Below are 16,960 nucleotides of genomic sequence, written 5' to 3'. Positions count from 1 at the left end.
GATCTCAGGTAGTATCAGGACGATGTTCTAGAAGGCACGCTGACTGTGCTTGGTGTTGGCAGGGAGCCACACTGGTTGCTACTGTCATTCCTTACTTGACCATTCAGCTCCATGCCCCTCTTGATAGACTTCCCACTGGTGGAATAGTGTGGTGGTTAAGAGAAGTTAAGAAGGAAAGAACCCAGACTGCCTGGGTTCAAATTCCAGCTCTACCATTTATTGGTTGTATGGCCTTATGCAAGTTACTTCTACCTTTGTGCCTCCATTGCTTCAACTGTAAAATGGGGTTGATGTTACCTACCTTTATAGGATTATCTTGAGGATTAAAGGAGTTAATACACATAAAGCTTTTGAAACAATGCCATGCACAGAATAAGTATTTTTAATAAGCATTAGCTTATAATTTATTAGCCTCAGTTTGGCCCACTGGCTAAGATTTGGCAGCACATGTATGAAAAGTTTATGGCCGAGTGGTATGCTGTAGTACTCCATCCACGGAGACCCAGAGGACTAGGAACCGCCTCTTCCCAGCTCAGCGCACAGCTACAATGACAGTTATGTATCGAAGATGAAATGTTTTTATTTGGGTTCATCACAGAGATGGAATAGTGTCTCATGACATTCATCTGTATAAAATATTGTAAAAATTGTTGCAGGCATAAATAAGAATGACTCTGACTATTCTATTTTATAACGCACAGTCCTTTTTGTTGATTGCAAATAAGTAGTATATGAAGTTAAGATGCAGAAATTGTCTAATTTGATTTCAGCAATTTCTAAAAATTATAAAATTAAGGACCCATAAAAAAGATGCTTTTTAAATGGAACCAGCCACCTTGAAAAATATCCTGAAAAATGTGGTTAAAACTTAATACTTCAAAAGATAATAAAAATGTTGCTTGTTGGCCAGACTTTTCAGGACCTAGACCCTCTGGGAACTCCCGGCCTCAGTGAAGTAACCCTAACAAGCCTCTTGCCGGGATCAGTGTCAGACACAAACAAAATCGGTCTTGGTTTCGGTCCATAAAGGGAGACAGGATTCCCTCATTGCTGGATGACTTGAAAAGAAGCATTTTGCTTTCACTATGCATTTGGCTTCACAATCTTCATTGACAAATAATTCTAAAAAGAAAACAGAAAGAATGTTAAAAAATTAAATAGTTATGTTAGGGTTTCTCAGCCTTGGCACTACTGACATTTAGAACCACCTGACTCTTCACCGTCAGGGACTGGCCTGTGCACTGCGGTGTGTGCAGCGTTCCTGGCCTCTATCTGCCCCGTGTCAGTGGCACCTCCCACGTGTGCCAACCAGAATGTCTCCAGACACTGCCAGCCACCCTCCCGAGAGCAAAACTGCCCCCCACTGAGAACCACTGGTTTAAATCAACAGACTCTAAATCAGTAAGAAGAAATTACTGTTTTTTAAATGGTCAAGACAGATTGGACTGCTGGCAAGTAGAAACCAGTGTACGTGTGCATTAACAAACAAAGTATGATACTGGGGACAAATAGAGACCTCACATCTCTGCTGTTGTGGTTGTGACAATGTTACCCTACACAAAACAGCTGTATTATTACCAATACTAATCGAAGGAAGAGTCGTTAAATGCCTGGACTGTCCCTTCTCCACTTGGCAAAATGGGCTTCGCCTCCTTGGTGAAACCACCCTCAGCCATAGGATCCTGTGCTCACCCTTCCTGTCTCTATAAAAGCTTGCCTTTCGTAGCAATTTACTTATTCATATGTCTGCTTGTCCCCAGACCATGAACTGCTCGTGGCCAAGAAATCATGCCTTGGTCATCTCAACATCCCAATTCCTAGCCTGTAGTAGATGCTCAATAAATCCCTTGAATGAGAGAACAAAGGTACGACTTCTAGGCACACCAGCAAACCTTCCATCTAGACTCGCGCTTATGACTGAGGTGATGGAGGAAAACTGAAGGGAGAGGTTATGGGAAGCAAGCCTTGAAGAACAAGTAAAGTTTTGATAGACACAGTACGGGCAAGGGACTAGCACTGGCAAAGGTGTCCTGGCAGGTGAGGGCAATACCTGCGGGGGAGCTGGGGGGAACTAGCTAGATTACCCAATCTAGTTAAAGTTAAGTTCAGGGTTAATGTAGACCTATACTGAGCCCACATTTGGGGATCTGTGGGTGCTAGGATAAAGAGTTAGCTTGCAGGATGGTTTGGGACAAGGAAGATCAGTCAGAAATGCTGGCTTTATCCTGACCCACATTACTAAGGGTCTGAAGGAGTTCTCCTAGAATTCCTGAAACCAAAATTTTTTTCGAACCAGGAATTCTGCCTGTAATTCATGATACCCTAAGACTGTCATTCTCATCACAACACACATCACTTTAAATTTCCCGTGGGTTGAAGGGTTGCAGCGCCACAGCCGCTAAGTAGGTCAGTCTCCCGAACAGCAACCGAGGCAAGAACCAAGGTGAGTGACGGGCCATCATTCACACACAAAAAGCCACGACGTGAGGCCGAGGACTTGTACCGGTAAGGAGTATAGGAGCACGGCCACGAAGAGCAGCAGGACCAGCAAGATGAGCAGGCCGATGATGACCCACTTAAACCGGCGCCACACGATGAACTTCATGGTCTTACACGGGTTGGTGAACCAGAGGAAGGAGGTTTCCGGTCGGCTGCATTGCAAAGAAATGGTTTTACCTACCCAGCTCGGGTGGGACAGCCCTTTTACCTTGGAACCTATCACACTTTTAAGGACAATTAATAATACTGATAAAGTCAAGAAAAGACATTATTCCCCTTAGTTGGCTGAGAAAGATTTTTTAACGTTTTATGGCCTCCCAGGATGCTGAAGATACTCTGGACTTTGGTTTTGTGGGAAAGGAGAAAGGTTAAAATGAAGCTGGATCAGCAAGCTCTCCATCCCCCACCTCCCCCATTAAGTGCAAAATTAAGACAACGCTGAATCCATTCCATTAAATGTATTGGAAGGGGGCTTTCAGACTGCAGGTGTTTGGGGATCAGACATCATGGAGAACAAAGAGGGCCTCTCACTTTGGTGGGTCCAGCTTGGGGTTCATGTTGGGTTCATCTCGTCCCTTCCCGGCTGGCCTCTCGTCCGCCTCCTTCTCATTGAGGATTTCCAACGTCATCTCCACTTTCCCCTTCAGTAAAGCAGAACAGGTTAAACACATGACATCACGTTTCACAAATATTTTCATTTCAACCCAAGGAGTATTCCCTGAGCAATGTTTTTTATTCTTGTAAAATAATCCTTAGATTGCCTTAAATTTTCCTCAAGAGATTTCATCACATTTCCTCTTCCATGTGTTTCTGAACTGACCCCTTATGGGAATCTGAGAGGACAAATTGCTTTCCCTCCCCCTGCTGCTTCTCATTCTCTGAAGCCCATCTTCTAACTTTCTCATATCCATCTCCTTGCCTGCTCACACACAGTCCTTTGTAACTTTATTTGGATCAGATTAACCTAAATACTGCTGACAACACCACGTAGCACTAACTGAGCCTCCACGCTTCCCGCTTAGCCACGCTCGCCCCACTGTATGGAGCAGGGAGGGCACTCCGTGGGTACCTGTGTACACTGTATACGCATGAACAAGCGAGCGAATGAATGCTGCCTCTGCGTTCAAACGGGTTCCTAAGCGATGCTCTGGACACCATTTAAGGCTTCTATGTGGATAATCCTGTGTGAGGCTCACAGCAGCCCTATAAAGCAGGTACTGTGACGACCCTCACGTGCACTTGAGGATGCTGAAGCTGAAAGAGGTCTAGAAAGTTGCCCACCTTTATGGCCAGGCTTGTCACGGGCTTTCTAGGACCCCGGAATGCCCACTAGGTCACCAATAGTCTGAGGACCCCAACCCTGACCAACGGTTCGGTGGTGGAGCCAAGTGACTCCCACGCTGAGAAGTCAGACAAAGTGAGGGGTCTGTGGCAAGTTGCTACATCTCCCCCAGCCTGTTTTGAGGGCTGGTTTTTATTTTACCTAGCTCAGTATTTTTTTTTATTCTTTAAGAAAATTTAAAAAATTTTTAAGCATAGTTAACATATAATGTTATATCCCAGCCTGTTTCTTGAATCTACAAAATGGAGATAATGTCTACTTTCTGGAATTGGTCAGAACTAAACGAGATTATGTGTAAACTACTCTGTAGTGGCAGAAAACAGTTAAGTGGTTTCCTGGACCAGGGGTGGAGGGAATAGTAGACTGCAGAGGGCACAAGGAAACTTCTAGAGCAGTGGGAATGTTCTGGATCTTGATTCTGGTGGTGGTCTCAGGAGTGTCTCTATTAGTCAAAACTCATGGAATTGTGCACTATAAATAGGTGCATTTTATGTAAGTTAGACCTTCAAGTTGTTTTCAAAAACAGGATTATGAACGTGAGGCACTTAGCATGTTGGCTGGCTCATAATCAATGATCTAGGATGTTAGGTGTTATTAATAGCAATAGTACATGATGAATGAGGTAGTCTTCTGTGACATGGCATGGTAACCCGGACTCGTGCTTCTCTATCACACTCTATCTGGGAGCTCTCCAAATTTGCTTGTAAGTTTCGGCCTTTGTGTCCAGTGGATGTCAGGGCTCCCTGTTTCCTCCACCTTTTTAAATTTATTTTTTTAAACAAGAAGAGTTTGAATTTGAAGTTCCTTTTTCTGTATTGAATTGTACCAAAAGCTCAGGATAACAGCCTTCCCGGTGAAGGAGGGTCCTCAAGAAATACAGTATAGCCACTCGGGCTCCCAGCTTTTCCATTCCAGTCCTCCACCACCTTCCACACAACCCCAAACATATGCTCTTGTCATCGGCCACTTTCTCTTGTGATCCTAGTACAAACCATTCCTATAACGTGAGGTCTCATCAATTTAACACTTCCTTATCTTATCTGGCATCGATTGAGAGAGGGCAGAGCCTAAATGACAAAAGGAATGAATGACCCAGAACTGGGAAATAGTCATACAGCCATCACGCGAGAGCCATCTTTATCTGCATAGCAGGGCCACCAGCCTTTCATGGACTTCTGCTCAAACAGTGAGGCGGTTTTTGCTTTAAGGGGGTTCATGGCTTTGAGGTCTGGAATCATGTCCAAATTGCATTTCTCTGATGATTTTGCTGGAATGATGGTGCGATGCAAGTCAAGTTCCAGGAAACCTAGCCAAGGAAACAATTAGACCCAAATAAGCTTCAGTAGATCAGCCATTGTTCACAAGTGAACAGAATGTTCTTGTCAGAGGAGAGGCAGACAGTGATTTTGAGCAGGTGATGGGTGAGTTAGAGAAAAGGATCCCAGTAGACATTTAAAAGTCCTTCCAGACAGGATGGAAAGTGGTAGAAGAAATGTCCACTGCTCTGCATCTCACAGAGGAGGGTGACATGGTTTATTTCTCAAAGATAAACAGAGCTCTTCTACAAGCTCAAAAGAATTAAACCGCTATAGACTCGATGTGCAAAGTGCCCACAGCAGTCTCAAGCTACCCTGAACAGAGGCACCGTGAGCGCACAGGCTGCTCGTGCTGGCTTCGGAGTCATACCTTGCTGAAAGGTGAATGTTGAAGCTTTTTACCTTCAACTGGGGGGGGGGTAAATTGAGGAGGGGGTTTGGGGAGCCAGAGAACTCCAGGGAAGGCAAAGGCCTGTATATAAAGAGTGGGAGGGATAAACAGCAGGCCAATGACGCAGACCCAGGGCCTGGGAGAGGGAATTCAGAAGAGCATTATGTTATTGTGGTGGTGGGGTGGGGGGTGTTTAACGAGGGCCTTTAACCGCAGAGCAGGATGGAGCTGAGGGAAACAACAAGGGCTGGTGACATGAGGGGGCTGAGAGCAGCTTGCAGGAGGGGGGTGCCCATTCTGATGTGCTGAGGAGGCAGAGTGAGTGGTCTGGACGTGGAGGCAGGGCTGTAGCATTCGCTTGTGAAAACAGACTTTGAGTGTTCATGGCAAGACCAGAGCTGGTCCAAGAGCCTCCTTGGGGGCCCTTGAAGGTGGGTGGGGCCTGAAGAAAAGGGCAACATTCACTGCACAAAATTTTCAGAGGGTTTGAGACAGCAAGCAGGCAGGCCACACTGCCCAGAGGACATCCAGGCAGTGAGTGTGCCCCAACCCTTAATTACTCGTGGTACTGGAGATTCAAATCACTGATTCCAGATTTTAATGATTTTGCCAATTCCAAGTAAAATTTCTTAGAGAAAAGTATCCAAAGGTAAGCCCTACCCAAATAGTCATCCAGAGAAAACTTGTCATTATCCCATATCTGAATGATGAGTCTGGGTGGGACCCGAAATTCAGTTTGGTCAATACTCCAGAAATGCTCCTAAAATGACAAGAGAAAGAAAAACCAAATGACACAGACTACTGGACTCTGAAACCTTCCCCTCTGGCTCCTTGAAGCCCCAGCATCAGGGCATGGGGCCTTTGTTTTCCTCAGCAAAACACCCCCTCCCCCCTTGCCCTCAACCCTCCACCCCATGGTATGGAGGGCAGCCAGGCTCCCCAGGAAATCTCAAGGCCACCAGCTGTGTGACAAAAAGGTTGTCCCAGGCAATTCTAAACAGAAGGTTGCCGGCCTCCCATGTTCCCATTGGTGTGACTCCCTGCCGCCACTTCTGGGGTTTGGGGAGTGAGTATATCTGCCCCCTTCCCCTGCCCCAGACCACTATGGCCAGCTCCGACTCACCTCCCAAAGCCAGGCTGTTCTAGGCCAGCCCACACACTCACCTGTTGGGGTGTCACATTTGCTCTGTGACCTTCCCCCCCCACCACGGATGTCTGAGCACACTTATTTCACATGGGGGTGAGGAGACGGGGGTTCAGCTTTCACTCTTTTATCAGCGTAGATTTCAAATGTCCTGACATTTTTGGCTTTTGAAAATATTGCTTTGTTTTACATGCTGTGGTCAACGAAGACCCCCAGATTCCTCATTCTAAAGTTAGGTGGAGGGGGACTGGGTAAGGGTCCTCCAAGTTCTCACCTCTGGTCTCTGCCTCTGCCTGAACAATCTTGGCCATAGTAACACCTCCACAGCCTACTATACCTGCATGCCGCAGGCCCCAGCAGAATGGGATTCCCCCAGTGTTTCATGAATTTAAGAAAGATGGTTGGGTTTTTCCTTGTTTTTCTTTCTTTTCTTTTCTTTTGGAGTGGGGGAGAGGGAGAGGGAGTGAGAGAATCTTAAGCAGACTCCACGCCCAGAGCAAGCCTGACCTGGGGCTCGATCTCAAAACCCTGAGATCATGACCTGAGCCAAAATCAAGAGTCGGATGCTTAACTGACTGAGCTACCCAGGTGCCCCTGTTTCTTGTTTTTCAGATGACATTCCAGAAATGTTGCCCTTTGCAGGGCTCAGGGGCCCTGGCTCTGAGGGGCTAGGAAGCCCATTCTGCTGTTGGCTGGCCTGACTGTCTTGTGTGGGGTCATGTTCCAGGTGGCACGCAGGGCACTGAAAGGTCCAACGCTAGATGTGGGTAGGTAGGAAAGGCCTACCTGACCCTAAATCCCTCACCATCTAGAAGTGTGCATGATTTGACATCAGGTCGAGCCTCTGTATCTCTAGAAAGTGCCCTTTGAAGGCATTGCTCTCACTTGGCATGGAAAAGTGCTCCCTGCAGCAGCAGCACTGAGTAGGGCCAGCGGAGGGTAGGGTCTGGCTAGGTGGGACATGAGGCAGGTGCATTTTGATCAGGCGTGGGGAGAGGAGGTGAGCAGCCGGAGCTAGGAAAAGTTTACAGAATGTGGGGAGCAGGAATGAGACAGGGAATCTATAAAAGACATCTCTCATTATTGCCTGCCCAGATTTCAGGCCTCCTTTGTGGGGAAAAAGCATCCAGATTTTCCTTGGGGACTCTCCAAGTCCATGCAGTTTGGGAAGAACTGACGACTCTGTCCCTAACTCCAGAGCTGGGCCAGTCTGAGCACTGCATCCCCAGGCCACGTTGGTTGGTTCAGGGATGGGAACGTGACCCAAAGAGAGACATGGAGGCCCAATTCCAGAACTCTGGTTGGCACCCTCTGGGATTTTTCTCTTTCTGCTGAGGTTGCTGGGAGGGCAGGAGGTGGGCAGGAGGGCTGGGGCTGCAGGCAGCCATCTTACCTCACTAGGGAATGAGGTCCACGGGAGAGGACAGAGAGAAGGGTGGAGAAAGTGAGAGCAATTCCTAAAGACATCAGTTCAACCTGAGATCCAACGTTCCTAAGCCAGCCAACCCTAGACTTTTTAGTAATGTGAACCAATAAATCACTTTTTGGGTATAAGCCAATTTGAATTGAGTTCTGTAACTAGAGTCTTACTAATTAAGACCATGAGGGCCTTGAACCCTCATGGAAGTGCTTCTGAAGGAGGTAAAGCACATGCCGAGGTCTAATGAAGAAGGTAAAAGGGAAATTTCACCTACTTTAATATCTTGCCTCTGTTGGGTTAATGAGTCAAACAGTTCTGCTTATCTGGGAAGAAATCAGTCTCCCTGTGACATAAAAACACACTTGGGTGGTTGAATATACAAGATCCTGAGGTCCACCCTTTACTAGATCCTTTACCCCGTTACCCATGTTGGGAAAGGACAGCTGTGTTCCTGATCCTTCCGAACTGCACAGAGAGCTGTCTTAGCTCCGTTACCCTGGGCACGTATCTGCACCTCTGTGGGTCTCAGCTTCCCCATCTGCATCAAGAGGGAGCCGGACATGACCTCAGAGGCGCTGAGTAGCTCCTACGTTCCCTGTATCTGTTAAGGCAGACCCATGACACCCACTTCCCATGGGCATAGATCAGAGCTCACTTTTTTAGCAACGATACAGAGTTGTTCAGCTGGGAGGTAGTCAAATGGGAAAACAAATCTCCAGTTAAAATTCCCTTCACCATCCAAAGACCTGTAATGGACATCTGTTTTCTGTTTGTTTTCTTCATTGCCAGGAATCCAGCTGAAAAGCAGAAGCAAACAGACTTTAGCTTCACGTGATTGACAGGTAATCTAGCCGCAAAACTGTGCAGTGATTAGGGGAGCGAAGGGCAGGAGAATTAATGCACTTTTCTTGGGCAGGTTCCAGTTATCTACGGAGCTGGAGGTGATTTATGAAGGGGAGGTGCTCTGTTGCATCCAACACAGGTTGTAGCCAAATAAAATATAATTCCTCTAAAACCAAAGCAGGAAACCCTTTAGACTTCAGTTAGCAAGGATAAGGTGACATTTTCTGGAAAATATCAACAACTTAGCTTCTATTTTGGGAACGCTGAAACTTGCTGGCTATGATGCTAGTCTTCCTAACTATAACTCATCAGTGTCTGTCATCACTGCTGATAGGCTTAATGAATATGAGTTAGTTCAAAATTTTAGCATTTCCTCTTCCATATTTTACTTAAGCAAACAAAACAGGCATGACTCATCTTACGGTTTTTTTTATTCTTAGATTCACTATGATCGCATTAACGAGACCAGCAAGGGAGATGTAAGCTGTTATTTCCATGTGTATATCAACGAAAATTCATTTCCATAAACAATTTAACATCTTAACTTTTGACAATTTGAAAAGTTTCCTGTGGCTTGTGCCTGGCAGGTAGTAGGCCTGTTGAAGGAAGGAATGAATGAACGTGTGGGGGAAGAAACTGATGTCATATCTGCCTGCTACTGGGAAGGGGCCAGTTTAGGAACTAGGAGAACGCTGGATTTTAGACTGCTGAAGTGGAGGAGGGCACGGTTCTCCACACTGACAGCCCATGAGAATCCCATTGCAATCAACCGTGGAGTTTAAAAAACAACAAGAAAAGACTGATACCTGGATTCCCCCCCACCCCAGACAGAGATTCTCAGTAGGAGGCAGGCCGGGCTATGAACTCACTCTGCCACTTACCATTCTGGGCTTCCTCGCCCATCTGTAAATGAGGTTAACAATATGCGCTCCCTTCCCATGGTCATCATGAGGACAGAATGGAAGATGGTGGCTTAGAAGGGCCAGAATGGAAAGGGTGAAATCCTTAACTGTGTTACTAATCATCTGCTGTACTCAGCATGCCTTGTCTTATTCTTCCCAACAGCTACGTAACTAGCTCCGTTTTACAGATGAGGAAACCGAGGTCCAGACAGAATAATTAACTTCCACAAGATCACACAGCCAGTAATGGACAGAATTAAGTATTAATTAAGAATTATGAAGCCCTGGTTGATCTGACTCCAAAATCCAGGCCTATTCTTCTGCCTCAAGGGACCACGGAGACTACTAGAAAGTCACATGCTAATATTAGATCTGATTATTAGTAATGGTATTAACATCAATCAACTACAATAGTTGTCCTTTTTGCTAATTAACTAGCGAGATTAGTTGAAAGATTCATCTTTATTCACTTTTAAGCTTTTTTTTTTTTTTTAAAGATTTTATTTATTTATTTGGCAGAGATAGAGATAGCCAGTGAGAGAGGGAACACAAGCAGGGGGAGTGGGAGAGGAAGAAGGAGGCTCATAGCAGAGGAGTCTGATGTGGGGCTCGATCCCATAATGCCGGGACCACGCCCTGAGCTGAAGGCAGACGCTTAACCGCTGTGCCACCCAGGCGCCCCCACTTTTAAGCTTTTAACTTGCAGAAGAGAGTTCACACTCTTTGGCTAGGACCTCGGTGACTTCACGTCCTGACAAGGTCCCCAAAGTGCCACCATCCTCCTTCCCTAGACCGCTTACCCCTTAAATAAGCTCTCCCCTCTCTTATTTTCCTGAATCTTTTCATATTGAATTCTAAATATGAATTTCACATTTTTATTTTAAAACAAGTTAAACAACGACTCTCTTTGTGTACACATATGTGTAACTTTGTATGCGTCTGACACGGGAAGTGTCCTAGCTGTCCATTATCCTGTGACAGAGAGTAAACAGTGTGTATTGGGGTTAGTAATATACTGTGTATATCATATCAGCATGCAGTAGTTTACCCTAGGCATACTATTTATGCATAATTCATCTTTTTGCATATTTAGATTTTAATTCCAAATAGGACATGGTACTTTAGGTTGTGCTTTTATTCTTTGATTAGTTTTTTTCTCTCAGTCCAGTATTCCTTGAGTTTCTCTGATTTGAAAAAAAAATGCTTACGACAGTCAGATAAATTTGCATATATATAATTAGCTAGGATTAGTTTTCCTTGGGGAATGGTAATAAGATCCTAAAATGAGAAAGAATAATGAAGAACTTGATGAAACATTCCCTGTTTACAGTGAACTCAAATGATAGTAATTATGTCTTCGACAAAGTTTTGATTGAAGGCCACTTGGGATCATAAGTGAAACTCTGTTATCACTTTTTGAATATATTAAATTTCAACAAATCTTATTTTTTACATATCAAAGAACCAAACTTGGTCTATGTGGAATGGTAATTCTAATCGCTAACACACAGTGGATAGTTCATTTTCTGTGTCAGCGTGACGGGCCACAGGGTGCCCAGATGACACAGTATTCTGGGTGTGTCTGTGAGGGTGTTTCTGGATGAGATCAGAACCTGAATTGGTGGACTCAGTGAGTAGGCTGCCCTCCCCAGTGTGGGTGGGCCTTATCCAGTCTGTTGAAGGCCTGAATAGAACAAAAGGCAGAGGAAGGAGGAGTCAGCCTCAACTACATCACCGGCTGCCTGAGCCCCCAGCTGGCAGACGGCAGAACCGTGGGACTTCTCCGCCTCCAGAATCATGTGCTCCAACTCCTTATAACAAACTCCTCTTTCTCCCCTGCGCCCCCCCCCCCCCGTGCACATGTGTGTGTGCGTGCATGCACACACACACACACACACACACACACTACTTGTCTCTCTGGACAACCCTAACACACACAATGTTTACTATCTGCCAGGCACTGTCCTAAATGCTTTGAGTAACTCTATTCTGAATATCCCAGAGCAGCGGGTACTATCTTCATCTGCATTTTGCAGATGGGAAACCTCAAGCTCACTAACTTGCCCAGCTGGTAGGGGAAGTACCAGGTCGTTTGGCTCCAGAGTCTGGCGTTTTAATCACTACGCCGTTTGTACTCAACCTCTTTGATCGGGGTGGAACATGAAACCTCGATACCTCTGCTTATAAACAAGATCCATACCGATTTCTCTTCTCTCTCTGTTCTCGCTCCCTGAGCAGACGGCACGCAAGGAATGAAACAGCTTCACCTGACCAAGGATCCTAGAGGACACCCTGAATAATGGTGACACTCACTCCTTGTCTGTCAAAGGCAAACGAGCATGCTAACCTTACCCTTTGACATAGATGTCACTCATTTCCTCTCCTGTGATGCTCTTCTCATCCAAGAGAACGTCCTTGGTATTCCAGATAATCACACGCAGGTAGTATCTGAAAGGAGCACATTTTGAAGGTGCTTTTTTCTCTGGTCCTGCACCAAGACCCCAGTCCAATGTAGCACAGTCTCAAGACTACTTACTTTTTGGCTTTCCTGGGGGTGATGTTGAAAGGAGGGCCTGGTGGCCCCAAACTCTTAGGGAAAACATCTACCCACATCTGAAGTTTCCCCTGAATCATTCAAAAATGAAAAAAGAAATTAAGTTGTATTATGAGTGGCAGAGACTGTAACTTTCAGATTTTCTAGGTGAAATTGTTTCTTGCCTGCCCACTTACTAGTCCATATGGAAAGTAAAAAAGTAGAGCAGAGGAGCAAACCGGGATACATCATCGGTCTTCACTGTCCTTTAGGCCACCACTTCCCACTCTCACCAGGAGTCTCCGATGGCTGCATGTGCCCACCTCTATCATAGTCTGAATGTCCCTTGGCTAATAAAAAGAGGGCTTCCCATCGCTAACACAACCCCCCCCCCCCCGCCCACACACACGTACCCTCTTACAATGACTTGAAAGTTGGGTCCTTCGCTCAGAACTCTATTCATCACATTGCCTACTTGTTATCAGTCCTGATTTTGTGACACCCAAAGGTTTCTCCACTTACCTCCAGATAGAAAACCAAAATAATGTAAAATGGTATTTAATTTATAAAATCTTACAACATGGCATTTTCAAAGGAGAGACCCAAACAACGGCAAGAACATTACTATTCCCCAAAGTTGAGGACTCCCTGCCATCGGCTGGCTAGTGTCCACTACCGGGGAGGCATCTTACAGGAAGGGGAAAGGTGAAAGCCCAAATGACACTTGTGGTGCCATCTTGGTGAGGTTCTGCTCAGGTCTCCCACTGCCATAGACCACGGCCATCTATCTGACTAGAATGCTCTTCCAGACAGGCTAGGAATGCCATTAACAAACCATACCAACCATATGAACCAACTTAAATTCCCCAAACTGTTTTTGGATGTTTTGTAGACTATACCTTCAGACTGGTCTTTAAGAAGGTTACCAAGGAAACTAGATTGGCTTCCGAATGCATGGTGATGAAAATGAGTTAACTGGAACTCTTGAGAAGGGATAGGTTTTCCTCTGGTCCTGACTCTCTCTAACCTCTAGGGCTCAAGGTAATACATCAAGCACGAAGCAAAACATGAGGCATCTGGGTGTCTCCTACGGCCCAGCCACAGTCTGTCCAGTTCAAGTGGAAGGGAGGTGTGGATTCATAGAAATCTTCCTCCCTTTGTAATTTCTTGAGACTTTATTCAGTTGAGGGGTGGGAGGGGAGAGAGGAGGAGGAATGGGCTCTTTGGGGGGAAAGAATAAAAAAGAAAAGGACGAAATGAAAACGTGGAACAGAATAATAGCAAGAAATGAGTGACAAAATAAACTAGTAAGCCCAGGCCACTTGTGGCCACTTTTTGGAGATAAGCTTGTCCACAGTTGTGTGGTCATTGTCAACAATATTTGCATCCACTGGATTACTATTTAAATGTGATTTCCTAGCCCCCTGCATTAGAACCCCCCAGGTACTTGTTAAAACTCCGATTCTGCCCCCCTCCTCCCACCTCGGACCTACTGAATCCGAACCTCTGCAGGCCTGGCCTGGGAATCTTCCTTGTAACAAGCTTCCACGCAGATTGTTCTGTCATTTGCCACATCTCTCCTTGCTTCTCTGGAGACTGCTCCTCCCGCATCACTATCCACGTGGTCCCTGTGATGAGCCACCTGGCGCACTGTGGCCCAGCTTCCTCCCTGGCCCTTTGGTCTCAGAACCACCTCACCCAAGTGGGGCCCAGCGCAGTGCTTCCCCAGACCCTGCCCACCTGGTCCCGCCCACCAGCGGTGGACAGTTGGGCCAAGCTGGGGCAACCCATCCTTTCCTTGTTTGGAAGTAGACGGGGCTACATTATAACATAAAAACCTTAGAAATGCTCTACAATATTCTGACGCATAGAAAGGTGATCACAGGAAGAGCGCAGACTAACAGAGATTCAGAGAGAGAAACAATCAAGAGATGGGGAAAGATCCTGGTCCAAGGTTGTTCTGAGCCGTAGTCACCCTCCTGCCTGGATTTAGTGAGTTACCTGGAAATTCTTACACTAAATTCCCCTTTGGGATAAAGCTAATCTGAGTTGCCTTTCTAGTTCTTGTGTATCTAAAAGTGTCCAGAAGAGAGAACAGAGGCAAATCTGGGTCAGCTCCTGCCACTGTTTGGGATGTGGATGATGGGTCTTCACAGGAGAGCTCTTTTACCTGGGAAATGTTGGGCTGGAAGGTGCTGTGCAAAGTCCTGGTTTCCACGTGCTCAGGGACCAGTCCCTGAGTCCTGAGGATGTGAAGGGCAAGACGCTCGTCAGGGGCCCCGAGGTGCTGGTGCAGGATTTTGTTGGCTTCTGGAATGGAAAATGGCATTGAAACAGAGATTGGCATCTGCAAACCGTTCAGCCAGATTGCCCTGATGGGCACGTAGCCCTTTATCCCAGAAGGACGAACTGGGCAGGCACTGCCAGTGTGCGAACTTGGATCTGTGAAGGAGTCATGGACAGAAATAGCTCTTGACCATGGGCCCTGCCACAACCAGGCTTACACCTGACTTGGGGGCTGCCAATAGCAAAGGGGCCAGAACACACCAGAATGTGTATGTGAGAGCAGCCTATATTTACTTTTCTGGCAGAGGCTCACAGCCAGATTCTGTATCCCAGCCTCCCTTGCTGTTAGGTGTGGCCACACGACCAAGTCTGGCTCGAATGTAACACAAGTAGAAGTGGCGTGTGTCGCTTCTAGACCTGGCACATAAAACCCTCTTGTGAAAGATATTCTAGGTGCTGTTCCCTTTTGGATGCAGAAGAAACAGCAACTTGAGCTGCCTGAGTTGAAGAAAAGCTGCAAGATAGAAGGGCCTGGCTCCGTGACGCGTTGCTGCCTGTTGGAATACCGACTGTGAATTTCAGAGAAATCAACTGTTGTTTTAAGCCACTGACACGTGGAAGCCTAATTGTTCCAGCAGCTAGCATTACTGTGGCATTTTAAAATCGGCCCTTAAATTCTCTGAAGCTCTCCCCTGGAGAGGTGGAGGCTCTGTCCTCTTCCTTTGAATCTAGAGACATATCTGAGCACTAAAGTGTGGAGAGAGAATGCTGGGTGACTTCTCAGGCGAGGCAGGCAAGACCACGTAGCTTCTGCTTGGCCCTGTTGGGATGCTTGCTCTGAGGGAAGCCAGCTGCCATGTAGGGAGCATGAGTATCTGGATACGGGCCTTTTGGAAGGGCCTGAGGAAGTGTTCTGACCATTAGCCCCAGCCAAGAGCCTGCATCAGCCGGCGGCCATGTGCGCGGGCCATCCTGGACACTCCCCCTGCCTCCATCCTGGACACCTGGCTCCGTCAAGCCTTTGGATGACTATAGCCCTGCCCTGCCCCCAACATCTGACAGCAACCAACCACAGGAGCAGCTCAGGTGAGAACCCCGCCCCGTGAGCCCTTCCTGAATTCCTGACCTGCAAAACTATGAGCAAAACAAAACGGGTATTTTTCAGCCACTACGTTTTGGGGTGATTTGTTGGGTAACAATAGTAACTGGAATGAGCCTGGTGATTGAGACAGTTTTGGGAGAGTTATTTGGGGGTACTCTTGACTATGAGGCCATGTTGCTTGACAGTTAACTCCCAGTCCCTCTTGCAAGTTCACCTCAACATTTCCTAAGCATCTCATCATCCCTGGTATTGACTAAGTCGTCTTCAAATGGAAGGACAAAACAGTTTCTTGCAACGTCAAGAATAAACAGTTGAGGACTGGGAAAGCACCTTCACTCCCATGGGTCTGTATTCAGCCCTCTCTGGAGAGCCTGCGTGCCGGTCAAGGCAAGCCCCACTGCCACCCGCTCTGGGAAGCCCTCCCTCCCTACAAAACGCTGAATAACACTGTAGCTCTTATGCTCTAGGACGCTTATCTCAGGCTTTGTTATAGTGCAGCTAGCTGGCTGTGTGTCAGGACAGACTGTATTGTAAATAACTGCTGGAGAAAGAACAAGACCCCAAGCTCAGACATGGGCCAGATGTGAACTCAGAGGATTCTTCAACCCCCCGCGTCCCTGGCTCTTCTCAGGGAAGGGCTGGAAGAACGATGGACTAAGCCTGGAGGAGAAATTCTTACACGACCACCTGAGTACTTTCAAGCTAAATTATGAACTAATTATGCATTACACAGAAAGCAGTTCATTACTAGAACTTTGTGTTCAAAGCTCAAATGGCTATGACCTAAAAAGGTCAAGTGAAACATAAGACAGACAAGAAAATGTGTACATTTTGACACTTGACAAGACAGCAGAACTCTGCTATAATGGGGCTTTTGTTAGTCATATGTGTAGTCTCCTGTGGTATAATTAGGGCACTGCTCTGCCCCCCCGTCAAGCAGATCCAGCAATAGAGATGGGTTGTAACCAGCTTAAGGTCTACGGTTATGCACACTCACCGAATTCATCCAGACTATAGTCTCGCCCTCCGTATCTGATTCTGTTTCCATCTTCAGAAAGGATGGGTGGTGGGAAGCCTTTGTATCTGGCTACATTTTGAAGCAACTGTGTTGGTCTCAGCTGGTCTCGCCAGGTGTTTACTCCGGAACTATGAAGAACATTCCACACCCAGAGTTACCACGTG

The 16,960-nt window shown here is 46.5% G+C and overlaps 1 protein-coding gene across 6 annotated transcripts in view; it reads right to left on the bottom strand.

The window, feature by feature from the left end:
- Nucleotides 1-379: 379 nt before the first annotated feature.
- MYOF (myoferlin) overlaps nt 380-16,960 on the bottom strand; it is a 158,832-nt gene continuing 142,251 nt past the window's right edge. For 3 of the 6 annotated variants that reach the window (XM_026481667.4, XM_057308898.1, XM_057308901.1), the window contains 10 exons: nt 16,776-16,924; nt 14,561-14,700; nt 12,394-12,482; nt 12,210-12,305; nt 8,768-8,909; nt 6,209-6,308; nt 4,957-5,147; nt 3,031-3,140; nt 2,504-2,651; nt 380-1,122 (listed from right to left, as the gene is read on the bottom strand). In XM_026481667.4, the coding sequence (XP_026337452.2) occupies nt 1,084-1,122; nt 2,504-2,651; nt 3,031-3,140; nt 4,957-5,147; nt 6,209-6,308; nt 8,768-8,909; nt 12,210-12,305; nt 12,394-12,482; nt 14,561-14,700; nt 16,776-16,924 (1,204 nt within the window). In that variant the 3' untranslated portion in view covers nt 380-1,083. Of the gene's footprint in view, nt 2,652-3,030; nt 3,141-4,956; nt 5,148-6,208; nt 6,309-8,767; nt 8,910-12,209; nt 12,306-12,393; nt 12,483-14,560; nt 14,701-16,775; nt 16,925-16,960 lie in introns of all 6 variants that reach the window. The other 3 variants (XM_057308896.1, XM_057308897.1, XM_057308899.1) reach the window with 1 other exon arrangement.

This window comes from Ursus arctos, unplaced genomic scaffold (assembly GCF_023065955.2).
Source record: "Ursus arctos isolate Adak ecotype North America unplaced genomic scaffold, UrsArc2.0 scaffold_7, whole genome shotgun sequence".
In the NCBI taxonomy this organism is placed as follows: domain Eukaryota; kingdom Metazoa; phylum Chordata; class Mammalia; order Carnivora; family Ursidae; genus Ursus; species Ursus arctos.
Note: the sequence above shows the minus strand (reverse complement) of the source record. Positions and strands in the feature narration are given on the sequence as shown.